Raw genomic sequence first — 15,449 nt, forward strand, 5'->3', positions numbered from 1 at the left:
AAAAGATGGGTTTTACTGAATAAAATTGAGACATATTTTCCTCGCATACTCGTCCAAGTTTTTGCCTCATACGGATCTGAGTTTCTAGGAAAGTGTACATTGCATCTAACTGCATGCTAAGAGTTAATACTTAATAGTTTATATCAAACAGGCTCTGTGAATGGGTTGACCATAGCAGTACCGTTGTATGTGTTCCGTCAATGGCTAGGTCGCTGTGCCTACGACCCTGTTTGCCCTATCGATCCATATAAGTGCAGCCTTAGTGTAATTTGCTCGAGTAATATATACCGCACTGTACTATTAACAGTTATTATAAGGTTTAATTGTTTGGTACTTTGATTGGCTCTATTATGTGGGTTAGGTAGGTACTTTACTGTAGACTGTAGTAGTCCTACGCGATGTGACTTTGAGTTGGCTGCAAAAATATTCAACCAAATTCAATATCAATTGTTGACACAAAATAAAAGAACATTAAATGGTTTATTTATTAGTTACTCATCAATAATTTCAAGCTAAATTATTTACTGGTTTGATACGAATGGTATTTATTTAAATTATGAAAAATATAATTATTTATTAACATTGGTCAAAATTTATTTACCAAGTGTGTAAAACCGTTGTTATAAATATAACAATTTTATAAATGAAAATCGCATAGGTATGTATTCACAAGGTATTCACATTAATAAAATCCTTTCAAGTGCGAACACGATTTCCTCCGGCGATGCCTGAGGGAACCGTCTCGGGATACTTCCTACATCCGACGAGAATCTATAAGAAATTGACATACTTATAATAAGATCGAATCATCGTTCATTTTATATTTTCAGATATTGATTAGTTTCGTATTTAACAAAATTTAATTGTAGTTGTGAACTCAAACAATCGTGTTTTAAATTGGGCACCCATGTTAGTGATTAATAAACCAAACGTAGGCATATGGAGCCTATGTTTGGTAAGGTTAACAACACAGCTCTTTGCTAAAAAACATAAAAAAGTTCCGTCCCACATGCACCAAAATTTCTCCGTAATGATTAGTAAACCAAATATTTGCGAATGTTATGCAGTTAATTGGAACATCTTCTTTTTTGTTTTTGTCGGCGTTTAATTCAATTATAACAATGACAGGTGCTGTCAGATAGTTCAGAAAACACGACATGTAGACAACCGGCAAAAAAATTTACACTCAATCAACATTCATCATCTCTTTAAGCTTTGACGTTTGACCCACATTTAATGTATAAGAAAAACCTAATCAGGATACCCATTAATTAATACGCTTACTTCGACTCAAAAGAATTTAGTGTACACTATAAACAAATAACGGTTGTCTTTATTTACTTGAAAGTTCGGGCCTGCATATTAAATTTTAATTCATAACGCCGACACGTAGTTATTGTAACATACCTCAAGTACCTCTATATAAAACAGGACAAAATACCAATTTCATTTACCGTAACGGTAAATTTTATACTAATTTTGATCCGTCGTAATTATGGTTATGATAATGTAAGGATAAAATCACGACTTTCCATTTACTTTTATTTTGGATAAGGTGCAATCGCCGTCTCCGCAAATGGATGCGTATTTACGGAATAAAAGTTGTTGAAATGTGACTCAAAAACTTGTCTCCCGTTTCCAGAAATCAATGTTGTTTGTGATATTGTGGTGGCTTGTGCCCCTTGCTAGGGTGGCCCACCCCCGCTCTATAAATCATTGTCCGAATTACGTCGCACAGAATTTCTATAACTCGGAAAATAATACCAATGGTTGGACACGCGCGCGGTGATCCAGAGAATCGACATGTTTTAGACATACGTACGGGATATTAATTTATGGACAAATTGGTCAAATTGGACATCATGGTGATAGGTGATATATGAATAGCCTTTGTAACGCTAGCGAGAAATACTTTCGATTTCTTGCCTATTATCTCTTGAAAGAGACTTCTGTTTATAAAATGTTAGTAAATAAACGCATAAGTATATACCTTACAAGCGCGGATCCAGGGGGGGGGTCACGGGGTCATGACCCCCCCCTGGGCTAGGTCCACGACCTAAATGGACCACTAATTTAATATTAACTTTTTTAAATTAACAAATTAATACTGTTCAACATGATGTTTTTATTGAATTTTGAGACATAAAAGTAATATAGAATAATGAAATCAATTACAAACGGTAACGAAAGAGAATATAACAAAAATTATAGAAAAAGTTTATTAGGGTCGACCTGTGGTCGTAATTTAAGGAAAAAAAACAGGTTTTTCGATTTTTGAAAAAAATCTATAACTGCGGAATAAAGTGTAATGGTAAAGTTGTATGTAATTAATTTTTTTTCTACAACTTTTGCTGTTACACTTTTCACACAAAACCTCAAATATCGAAATATCCCAGTTCGTGGATAAGACATAAAATAGCAAATTTTTTTTTAAATGAACATTAGAAAATACAGTCAAATTACAACAAAAAATCGGCCAAATGCGCGTCCGCGTCGGACTCGCGCACCGAGGACTCCGAGCAAACATATTTTTTCATTATGTTGTATCTTACAATTTTGTTTAAAGGTTTTTTTTCTTTATCTGTGCTTGTAAGTGCTTAAGTCGTTGCTTTTAACCAAATTTCAAGACTGTGTTCACGTGAAGTACCTTGTAGGTTTTGATTGATGATTCCCTTGCAAGTATAGTTGCGAATTACAGAATATGCGGCTCTAATTGCTTTTTCTTCAGATTGCGTTGACATAGAATTTGAATTAAATAACAGATTTAAGTTATTATAGACCTGAGTTCTGATGTGAATATCAATTAAATACATGTAGACGTTCATGAGTAAAGGGATTGTTAGTTTAAAATGATTTAAAAATATATTTTTATTTAATTTAATTAAATAATTAGGGTTTTCGCAGTTATTGCTACATCTGTGCTATAACACGATACTTTTTAGTTTTTACTCAATTTCAAGACTGTGTTTACGGGACAGGGTGCTCCCTACAGGTATTGATTCCCTTGCTTATGTCGAAATCCTACGGTCTACGGTCCCTTGATGCTGTGAAAAATTCAAACGTTTGAGCCAACGCAATCAAAAGATGCAGCTGTAAATGCTGAAATTTTTCGCAAAATTCGACACTCCCTAAGAAATCAAAACCTACAGGGTAGTTCCCGAGTACACAGAGTCATGAAATTTAGTACAATCAAACGTATAATAACGCAGACTAGCTTACCACCCGCGGCTTAGTCCGCTTTCTCTATAACGTTATAAATTATATACTATTCCCCTTGAATCACTCTATCTTTAAAAAAAACTGCATCGAAATTCGTTGCGTAGTTTTAAAGATTTAATCATACATAGGGACATAGGCACAGAGACAACGACTTTGTTTACTAATTGCGAAAAGCATGAATTTTTCCTTAGATTATAATATAAAAAAATATTTTTTAAAAATTTTAACTTAGGTACAACCCTGTTACTCATGAACGCTGTATTAACTGACATGTTTTAACTTGATATTCATACCAAAAACTCAAGTCTATAATACCTTTACGCTATAATAAAATTAAACTTCTATGTCAACGAATCAGAAGATACAGCCGTAAATGCCGAAAAATTTCGCAAATTTCGACATTCGCAAGGGAATCAAAACTCAAAACCTACAGGGTACTTTCCGTAAACTCAGAATCTTGAAATTCGGTACAAAGCAACATCTTATAGTACAGATACAGGAATAATTGTAAAAAATATATATTTTTCAAGTTTGTCTGCCTGTCAAGACCCTTTTTCTCAGGAACGCGTGGAGGTATCAATCTGAAATTCATACCGAATACTCAAATCTACGGTTCCTTAAAGCTGTGAAAAAATCTAACTTATAAGCCAACGCAATCAAAAGATACAGCCGTTTATGCTGTAAATTATCGCAAATTTCGACATTATCGCAAGGGAATCAAAATCTATAGGTGTGCTACTTGTGTCAGCACAGATGGAGGAAAAATTGCTAAATCATACATTTCATGCTTATCAACATTCGCAAGTGTTGCTAGGAATCAAACCCTACCGGGTACTTCCCGTGAACACAGAATCTTGATATTTAATCTTTATTTAATAGAAACTTACGTCTTATAGCACAGATAAAGGAAAAATTGCAAAAAGCATAATATTAATATTAAAACATATAAAAATGTTTGTACGGAACTCTTGGTTCGCGAATCCGACTCGCACTTGACCAATTTTTTTTAAATCTACGTATGAATTAAATTACCAAAATATAGCTTTTGAAAATTGCCCACGTCTATGTGACCCCCCCCTGGCACTAAGGCTGGATCCGCCCTTGATACCTTAAGTCCTTAAGTATATCTTTTAGAGATGAAAATGGAATTTTTTGCTCGACAAATACATATTTTTAATTTTTATGTATCCTTGGACTGTGTGTTAGTTTCAAAATAATTTAATAATATAATACGTAGTTAACTAATTGGTGGAATATTTAATTATTTTATTGTTGCCTTCCAAGCCGGATACGACAAACGCTTAAATGAAATTAAAATTAAATCCAACTACTACATAACAATAAAATATTTGTGTCGATAAAAAAAACACAAACATGTTGAAGAATGGTGGAAAACTGATTTTAAATTGCTATATTAAATTACATTAAGTAGGTACCTCTACTTAAGGTACGAAATAAAGGTGGGTACTTACCTAACCCAGAGTCTTGACCGTTGTTCGAATTTATTTATGATGAAGGCCTTACATAATTATTATTTTATCCTAGATTATTATTTCTTGTGAGGTAGGTATTAGCGTTAATACTCAATTATGTAGTTCACAGCGGGTTGGACCTCCGATTGCGAAGGAGATTAGTTTAGTATGGAGAAGGGTGCCATTCAATAATATTAATTCTGGTACATCATGTTTCGGTACGATTATTATCAATATAGATTAAATTCTGTACAACGAAGTGAAATTTTATAAAAATTGTGAACAGTTCAAGGTCTATAGATAATGCACACAATAGTTACTCTTCTCATGTAAATGCATGCATTTTTATCAGATTCTTATAAATACAATTAATATACTTAAGGAAATTAAAGCGATCTCAGCTTTTATATTCACATAAGATTAGATCTTATTAAGCGAGACAAAATGATTTTCCCGCCTTTATTTTGGTTGACTTTTTAAATAGAGAAAGTTAGGAGGTACTTAACAAAAAATCTTCTCGTATTTGCAAAGGTTAAATGTAGTTAGAAATTCCATCGAGTCAGTCTAGACGGGTCACAGGAGGGTGCTCCTTGGGGAGGCTTAACATAATATTCAATATACTTGACGTGAGATTATATTCGACATGATCGCGTATTAGCTTTCAGTTGCTGAACAAACTGACGTAACGACCTCCATGTCCTTGGGGTCGTCTTTCAAAGGCACGTTTTATTGAGACATTGTTGCCAACATGTTATCAAGGTTTATCTCAGCGGCACAGATAATTCCAAGTTACTTTAGTCTTCAATTTCGTTGCTGACAACATAATCTGACATAGTTGAGGTAATTCACCTATTGCGTAAAGTTTGCATTGCATTTTCGTTAAACATTAGAATATTACAAAATAAAAAGTAATATATCGCGCGAACTCAGCTATCACGCTTTTTATCGTATCCCAAAAATATTTTAATATCCAACTTGTTCATGTACCTCAATAGGTACATTTTCAATAGCAGAAGTTTCAATTACGTATTATATTCTATAAGTTAATTTTTAAGATAACATCTACCTACGAATCTTACGATATTTTATAAAGAGTACCCATATTGTTTATGATTTATGTAAAACAACAATAGAGTCGATTGTTTATTATGGAAAGTTAAAAACAGTTTTCACCCCTCGCTGCTCCGCAGTCGTGACTGCCGCACCAAGAGAAAAGTAAATTGATAAAGACAAGGTTACGGTCTATTAAAAGTGAAATGAATTTGTATAAAACCAATCGTAACTAATGTCGTTTAATTCAATACAAGCTAGCGAACCAGTAAGTTCCACGAACTTGAAAAACGTCAAATTGACGAGACGGAAAAAGTTTACAAAATTCGATAATAGCGCGCTAACGTTAACGTAATATTATGTTACTCAAATATAGATTGATTGGATGAACAGTGACGTTTTTTGGTGTATTCTTGTTTTATTTTTATCGATAGAATAACAAAGTTGAGGAAGCAATTTGACTTGAGATTTTATTACTTCTGATCAAGAGCGTCAAATGAAGTCTTAAGAATTAATATGTACCTAATATTAAAATGACGAATGTGAAGATATTGATACAAATTAACTTTCCCAAAGAATGCTTACCTTCTGTCTAGTAACGGTTTAGTTTTGATATGAAAGCGATGATGTTCACATAAAAATTGGTTAACAATACGATGTACTTATGGCGAACAAAGCAAATACAATAGTAACTAGGTTACGGCTATTTTATGATTGTGAGGACGTACTCCCACAGTTACAGAAGTCTAAACTCAGTACTTACAAAACGACTCAGAACAGAATTTTGTTTAAAATTAAAACGCACAACACTTTGCATATAAGCTTAACGCATTTTTAGGGCAATTTAAATTTTAAAGCATAACTAGGTGAAACCTCTTCAACCGCAAGCAAGTAGCATACTAAGAACGTAATTACCTAAATGGGTACTACGATACTCAGCTTTAAAATATAAACCGTGCAAGAACAAAGTTTAAAATCATTGCATAGGGCTCGTGCGGTCAACGACCATGTCTCGGGAAGAGCTGTGTGGTCGTAAGCGCTTCAACGCATAGCAAAACTTGACGCTGTCAATGCTAACGATATTGCGAATCACGCGTAAATGCTCGCAGGAATAATATCCCTGATTACACCCAGTAATTGCATTTTTATTACTACATCCTTTAGAATAGTATAATTTGAACAGAATGCTTGAATTAATGAAACATTGCGCAAATTAGTACCGTACTATTGGATATTAGAAAATTTATGCGCGTTTCTTGGCCCTCGCGGAGTGATGTTATGATCTGTATGGTCTCAGATTGTATACCTAGATGTTTCCATGATATATATTTTTTAATAATTGTGTTCTCTTACAAAAAGCTTTAAAATCTTTATAACATTCCGTAATTGCAACATTTTAATGAAATTACATTCCGGAGCTTTTTTATGCACATTTCAGGCAAGGTTTATTTTAAAAGCATAAAAGAGAGAGGAAAATATCGCTTTCCAAATTACGTTAAATTAAACAGGAATCAGAAATGTTTGTGAATAAAACAAAATCAAATGAGTCGTTTCATTATTGAAGCTCGGAGCGTTCGCGCTTTGTAAGCTTCCGGTGCTTCGAATGCAACTACATGTGTTAAAGTGAAAATGGACTTTGAGACAATGATATAGGAATTATTTCACAAAAATGGGCATTGTGTAATCTATGTTGATTCACAATATTTGTACACACTCGTCCAGAACAAGTCTTAACTCTTAATAGCAAATAATGCACTTACAGAATTTTAAAACGGAACAAATATTGCACGTTGTTTTAAAAAGGGGTGATCTATGATAATATTCACTTTTCGCTTGTATTGTTTGAGTTAACTTACATATTATAATGATTAAATAAAATATTATAATTATTAAGTATTTTAAAAGAATAATTAAACTATTATTTAAGGATCTACTAGGTATCTGAAAACATTAAATTATTTTCCTTATTTAATTTTGGATATCGATTAGCTAAGTAAACAATAAACCACTAACATCTTTAACTAGCGGTATATTTCCTCTTTCATAGCATCACGTATCTATTTTTATGTAGCTGTATTCCTGTGGGCCCAACTACACTTCAATGATGGCAATAAAAACTCTCGCCCTACGAAGATGTACGTAATATACGATGCGCAGTATCTCGTTATCAATATTGACCACAATCGTGAATCCACTCGTGGTTTCCTATTGTTTCTCAAGGAATTCCATACAAACAATATGCAATTCACAAACGCATCTCACTTGCATTCTTATTATATTATTTCAAACATTGCGAGAGCCATTAATATTTATACTTAAAAGGTAGCGAGGCTGTAAATAGTTGATTAATCTCGCAGTCTCAGACGTGTTTGCAGAAAAGGTGCCGTACAGGGATTATTTAATATAAACATTAGATGTGTTTGGAGATAAGAGCTTTCCGCTTTCGCTTCTCTTTGAAGATAAAATTGTATAGAAAAAGGAAATAGAGATAAGTTACATACTGACTTTAGTTCCTTTTTTCTGCACAATTTACGTCTGAATGGATGAATTGAAAATTTTATTTCGTCCTCCATGTAGGTATGTAACTTATAAATATTTGAGTGTATGTAAGAAATAATAAGCAAAGCAAAGCAAAGCTTAAATTTTATTACAAGAATGTTTATAATTATTATTGTTAACGCATTGTAACAGTGGACTACATAGTCTAATACATATTTACCATAGATATAATACTTACAACTTTTCACGCTCTCGTGAGTTCATTATAGGAGAACTATAATCTTATTAATTGGTAGATATCATCGTCAGGTTACTTAATTACTAACAATACAACACTTAGGTTGGTCGTTGGTGTCATCACGACATGATAATTTCCATTTGGAGAAAACAGCAAATTGTGCGTTCATAATGTTCCTACCCGCAGGCTACGCGTGTTAACAAGATTATATAAATTACACGTTGTACAAAACATGTATTTACACGTAAAGGAGATTATAAATTGAATAAATACACAATAATTGTAAATGTGTAAATTAAAATCCGTAAGAATTTTTTTTATAAACGAGTGAAAGTTTACAGGCATGAGCCTATTATCAAAATCAGTAATAATACTTAGGTAGGGACAGATAAATATAATTCATGTAACATGTTTATTTTTTGCTAATGCAAAAAAACTGTTAAATACAATCTGTTGAAAGCCGTTCAAGCATACAAAGAAAGAAGCTTCAAACATTTACTGACCATGTAGATGAAAGTCACGATGAGCGCTATGAATAGTTGCGGTTAAACCAGGAAACAGTTCGTGCTACGATAATTTGTTCACACCAACTTACTCTGTATAGAAAGATTGGAATCTGCTTAGCTATTGAGAGTGATTACGTACCTACAATCAAAGCAGCCGCATACACGATACAATAACGGGCGCTTTTTTGCCGATCACCATTTGAATTCCGACAAACATAAACAAGAAACTAGTTAGTCTAAATTCTAATAAAGATTAATCAAATAACTTTTACAATTTATCTTTCTTGATATCGATCAAGTCAAATCAAGTCGCATCGGTGACTTAAATGATATAGGACCACCGTGTATTTATATGGAGCATAAAATGTAGTTTACGACGAAATGGGGATGATCGTCGTGAAATATGAAATACACTCTACCCTCTTTCCCTCCTGAATAATTTCACGTATCCGATCTTGAATAATTTAAAGCTATACGTTTTCGAAACAGTGCATTAAATTTTAATTTCAATCGATAAGGCTAAGTGTTCGTATATTGTCTTACAACGGTTGAATTCTTCATGTGTGAAATCTTTTATTCGCATATTGTCTCTAAAAAAGTAACAAAAAGAATTGGCAAATCGAAACTATCATAACGTTTCTTTGTCCCTGTTTTAAGTAGATCTATTTCTGCTAAAATTTTAGGTTACATTATAAAATAATTGTTGACCGCAAGGTTGATAGATTACAGGCGTAGGCAAAAAGGATATCCTAATATTCGCGTAGACATGTGTTAACTAAGATTGTTAAAGCTATTTGCAACAATGACACAATGCAAAATAGGAGTCGCTAAATAAAAATACCTTTATGAATTACGGGTTCATGACTCACACTCACCCTGTGAAGGTCGACAAGATCTGGGGACAATCTTTCTCGATGGAGAAGACAATCTGATTTTCATACTAAAATAGATTGCAGGTAGTGGCGCCGTGCATGCGAAATTGGAAACATCGGGGTTTAAAAGTTCGATCAAATAGGTAGGTAATCAAGCAACTCCGCGCAGCTAAATTTTACAGAAACACTATAGACTTGTAATCATTAAACTTCTAGATGTTAGTTATTTCTATTAAGTTAATAATTGTGACACGCTGATTTCAATTAGTCACCTTACTAAACTGTAACACGGAAAAGTTATCAACATCTCTACAGCCAATCATAAAAATACAATAAGCAAATCATATTTCTCATTCGTCCTAATATTAAAGTGAAAGTGTGAGTATAGAGAGAGAGACCTACATACAGGTCAAATTTTTGCGACAAAAAGTTTTTTCACTATTGTAGAGATAGAGTAGTTATGAAGTTTTAATGGATGTGTAAAATTAAAAATATTACGCTTTACATAGTGTTGTTCCTAATTGTAACACATTACTCTTCCTAGTTGCAAAATAAATAAATAAATAAATATTATAGGACATTATTACACAAATCGACCTAGTCCCACAGTAAGCTCAATTAAGGCTTGTGTTGTGGGTACTAGGCGACGATAAATATAATATTTAATAAATACATATATATAGATAATAACACCCAGACCCAAGAACAAATAATTGAGTTCATCACACAAATATTTGCCCTGACCGGGGATCGAACCCGGGACCGTCGGCTCAGTAGGCAGTTACTTTACCACTGCGCCAACCGCGTCGTCAAATAACTAACATAGTGAGGTGATTAATGCAGATCATTATGAGCAGGCATTTACAGACAACCCTGGGGGAATCATCCCTCGTTTGCTTAATTCCGTGAGACTTTACGAGCTAACATCGTTAAAAACAGACTTTGAATTATGCCGCTCGTAATTATTGATACCTAACTCAACTGACATGATTATTGCACGCCTCATAAGCGAAGCGTTGAGGTGGGTACAACTGTCACTTCGCGCAAAACATCTGATTTTTCAAACTTTTAGCACAGACTAATAATAATATCTTTTAGTCTTTATGTATCATACATTGCACTTGTAAGATAATACATACACACACATATTAAGAAAAAACACTATTTTTAACATTCATGATATTTTTGATGTCATTTTTGTTATTTAAACTAGTTAAAAAACAGTTTAAAAAGTTCTGTCTTGGACGTCCGTGTGTCTGTATGTGCGGAGGATTTTCTTGTTAACACGATAGCGACCGAAATACTTTACTAATCGAGTCTTTTTTTTTCTCTTACGCTTGAGTATGCTCAGGAATCCCTTTCATTTTTCAGGGTCTGATTCGATGTGGTTTAATTGTTATTAAATAAACAAAAATAATAATTAATAAAAAATTATTAAAAAAAATTATGAGGCGTGCACTTTTGGATTTTCCAAATTATTTATTTTATACTTACTTAAATCTTTAGTAAGAACTAATTTAATATACATAGTCATCTTAAAATGTAAATGTAGTTTTTTTTTTAATTAAAATAACGAAAAATAATACCTAGTCCTTATAACGACTAGGCGAACAACTCCTATACGGAAAATGTTGCTCTGAAAGTTGAAACTAACATCAAATAATTTTGTAATTGTAACTAACTTACTTAGATTTTTATTACCCTAGTTATACGGCACAGCAAAAATTACCTATTTGTTAAGAAATATAGTACTTTTTATTACTCTGACACATCGCTCACATAATGTAATAAACATTCACACTTCAATTATTTTTCTAAAACTCACTAAAACTAAACTCATAAACAGCTGTAATCCCTTTGTTATGCGTGTTTTATTGACCTTCACATAACAAGTAAAATAATATGATACCTACAGGCTACAGCCTACATCGTTCCTTGTGATATGTGCACAGTTTCCTAAAGTGCGTGAGAATTAACTCGAAGGACGAAGTTCACATAAACATACATGTCCACAGATAGCAAACTGCAGCCTCCTCGGTTCTCAATGTCGCACCAACGCAGACTGCTCCGCCTCGAACTCGCGCTGCGCGAGGGGAGTCTGCACCTGTCAACCGTACTACGCTGAAGTTGACAACTCCACGTGCCTCCAGTGTAAGTGATTTCCACTGTTTATCTTATACTTACATGTACGTAGGTACACACATATTATGTGTTCGTTTGCACTTTTGGCTACGGCTGAAGCTTTTTTTTTTCGAATTTCGTAAATTGTATAGTGACTCTATCTTTTGAATAAGTATCTCAAATGGTCTAAAATGTATACGGCATGTTGTTAGCAATAAACTATTTTTACGTATAATTTGTACGAATCTATTAATTTTCGATTAGAAAACAATACAATAGCAAAAACATGATTCACATTTCACAACGCATCTTATCGATCTTAACACTATCACTTCTGTAATTTGTTTCATTTTATTCAACTTTCCTTTTGCACGCCTCATAAGCGAAGCGTTGAGGTGGGTACTACTGTCACTTCGCGCAAAACATCTGATTTTTCAAACTTAAAATGTCTTTATGTATCATACATTGCACTTGTAAGATAATACATACACACACATATTAAGAAAAAACACTATTTTTAACGTTCATGATATTTTTGATGTCATTTTTGTTATTTAAACTAGTTAAAAAACAGTTTAAAAAAGTTCTGTCTTGGACGTCCGTGTGTCTGTATGTGCGGATCCTTTTTCTTGTTAACACGATAGCGACCGAAATACTTTACTAATCGAGTCTTTTTTTTTCTCTTACGCTTGAGTATGCTCAGGAATAGAACCCTTTCATTTTTCAGGGTCTGATTCGATGTGGTTTAATTGTTATTAAATAAACAAAAATAATAATTAATAAATATTTATTAAAAAAAAATTATGAGGCGTGCACTTTTGGATTTTCCAAATTATTATTTTCTATAATGAGTATCGTACAATATTAGTGGTTTCGATATTACTTTCACTTAAGTATTGCGGTTTTCATCATTGACACAAATATTATATTTTATTGATCGATAACTGGAGCATTTATATAATGTTAGTAATTAGTAATTATAGGTCTTTTGTTTTCAATCAGTTTTTTTAACTAGAAAAGCCACAATTGAATCTTATTAAGTATAATTTATTCCAATTGTTACAGTCTTAACTCATATTTTTTTTTATTTTAACTATTCTATGACTTAATAATGTCTTTAATATTGACGATTTTCTATTTATATGACAACGCTACATTTTTATTGTGTGACACAAATACCTATCATGAACAAAATTGGAATTTTATTTGTTATCGAACTTTTCCATAACCCACGCACGCCTCACTTTCTTTGGAACCCAATAAATATAGCCTACAAGGTAACGTTTATCAAAAACATGTAAATTTAGATACCTAAGTAGATAATTTTCCCGTTTCCGCATTTGAGAGCGAGTATTTTTATAATTTCCAATACTTATACTAAAACGAAAAACATGTTTCCAGAAAGATTGCAATGATGCATAAAAAAAAAGTGCAAATGTTTTCTTATTCTTCTTAGTTATGAGTCGTATAAGTTTTATGACAATATATGTATTTTACGTTACAAAAGATAAGCGTGTATTTTACGTCTTAATTACAACTGAAATAATATCCCTACATCTGCACAATTTTGAAAAATCGGATTAATTATTAAATTATTTATGTAAATTTTTAGCTTTTCATTGAAATATTTGTTTGGACACGAGCACCGAAATTGAGGATAATTACTTTCATTCATATTCATTTCTCTACAAACCTTGTTTTCAGTAAAGATTTATGACACAAGACAGATAAATATACAAACTTATAACTATGGACTTAATTACAAATTACAATCGATTATTCCCATGTGATTACGAGTGCAAGCTTACTAGCATTATACATATTATATATGTACATTATAAAAATTAACTATCGAATGTAGCCGATACTGATTAGAATTATCGGAATACATCGTTACATTCCTTCGCTAGCATAGTAAGTACATTGTAATTTACTTAAAACTAGGGATGTAACGATACATGATTTTGCCGATACGATACCGATACCGATATTTGTAGTAATGTATCGGCGATACCGATACCGATACCGATATCGATGGCTTGGTAGAAAAATAAATAGTGAATTATGCATAAAAAGTTACCAACATTTAACAGAGACAACTGTTAATCGTATTCTTTTAAATAAAAATGCCAAATCAAAAAACAACAAAACCATTTATTTTAGTAGGTATAATTATTTTACGAAGTCAGTTAAACTTTAAGTAATACACATACAATCAGTACCTAATAAAAGTTTACTATTCTGCCGTCCTTTAACTAGAAAGCCGTTAAGCCCACGAAGTGAGTTTCGAGTAAATGGCAAAAAACACGGAAATCGTTATTTCTTAAAAATTATGACACTTACAATAATTATTATTGTGAGATACATCGATCGACATTTAATTATATTATATATAAATATTAGTTTTTTACCCAGAAACTGTTATAATTTATTTTTAAATTCACTTTTTCTCGTTTAGTTCAGCACTAGATTTCCGCCCGCGGCTTCGCCCGCGTTTGTAAAGGAAAACCCGCATAGTTCCCGTTCCCGTGGGATTTCCGGGATAAAAACTATCCTCTGTGTTAATCAAAGTTACCCTCTATATGTGTGCCAAATTTCATTGTAATCGGTTCAGTAGTTTTTACGTGAAAGAGTAACAAACATCCATACATCCATACATCCATACATCCATACATCCATACATCCTTACAAACTTTCGCCTTTATAATATATATTAGAATATTAGATTAGATATTAGATATTAGATATTAGATATTAGATATAATCTGAAAATTTTAACTATTTACTGGACAAGACGGCCGTTCACATACCATAGCGACTTTTTAGCTAAGTAATTTAGTATTTTTATTTTCATTTTGTGATTTTTTTTTATTTATTAATAAAATGCTTACCTAAAACGTCGTTAAGCTACTATAACTACTTTTAAGCTAAGACTTTCGTTTTAATTTAAATTTCAAAAACTTTATAATCAGCGTTTAAGGGCTTTTGGATGCTTTTGTACTATGATTCTATATAGTTGTACTAAATTTTAATCTTACTAATGTTAAAAATTTGCTGCTGTCTGAGGCTTTGCTCTCGGGAATTACATCCTCTAGGTCAACCAATGGAAAGGAAAAGGATCAAAAGCTTTTAGGTTTAAGTATTAAGGATTTAAACACTATCTAAATTATTAATGGTTTTAGCGTCTTATTGTGAGTAACAAGTATTTTAAACTCTTTTACTAAATGACTCTTTTAAGTTTTCGATAAAATTAACCTTTATTTCTCGTCATGTTCACGTTTATTTCATTACAGTGGCTCATTAATGGGTTAAGATTGAGATAAATCTTCTCGCTTTTCTTTTTTGGAACCGTATATTCATTTAGAATTGCAATTTTAACGTTATTTTATAAATATTCTTCTGCGAAGCCATCATGCGAGTCACGGATATTGAGTACATATAGAACCACAAACAATGTAAACATAAATCGTTT

At 32.4% G+C, this 15,449-nt stretch overlaps 1 protein-coding gene across 2 annotated transcripts in view; it reads left to right on the top strand.

The window, feature by feature from the left end:
- Positions 1 to 15,449, top strand: part of ImpE1 (Ecdysone-inducible gene E1) — a 41,083-nt gene that overhangs the window by 4,408 nt on the left and 21,226 nt on the right. For both annotated transcript variants that reach the window (XM_089699061.1, XM_089699062.1), the window contains exon 2: positions 11,872 to 12,007. In XM_089699061.1, the coding sequence (XP_089555187.1) occupies positions 11,872 to 12,007 (136 nt within the window). The remainder of the gene's footprint in view (positions 1 to 11,871; positions 12,008 to 15,449) is intronic.

Source organism: Colias philodice, chromosome 9, assembly GCF_061535455.1.
Source record: "Colias philodice isolate Cphi_HAF_F1 chromosome 9, ilColPhil1 Martin Lab GWU primary, whole genome shotgun sequence".
Taxonomy (NCBI): domain Eukaryota; kingdom Metazoa; phylum Arthropoda; class Insecta; order Lepidoptera; family Pieridae; genus Colias; species Colias philodice.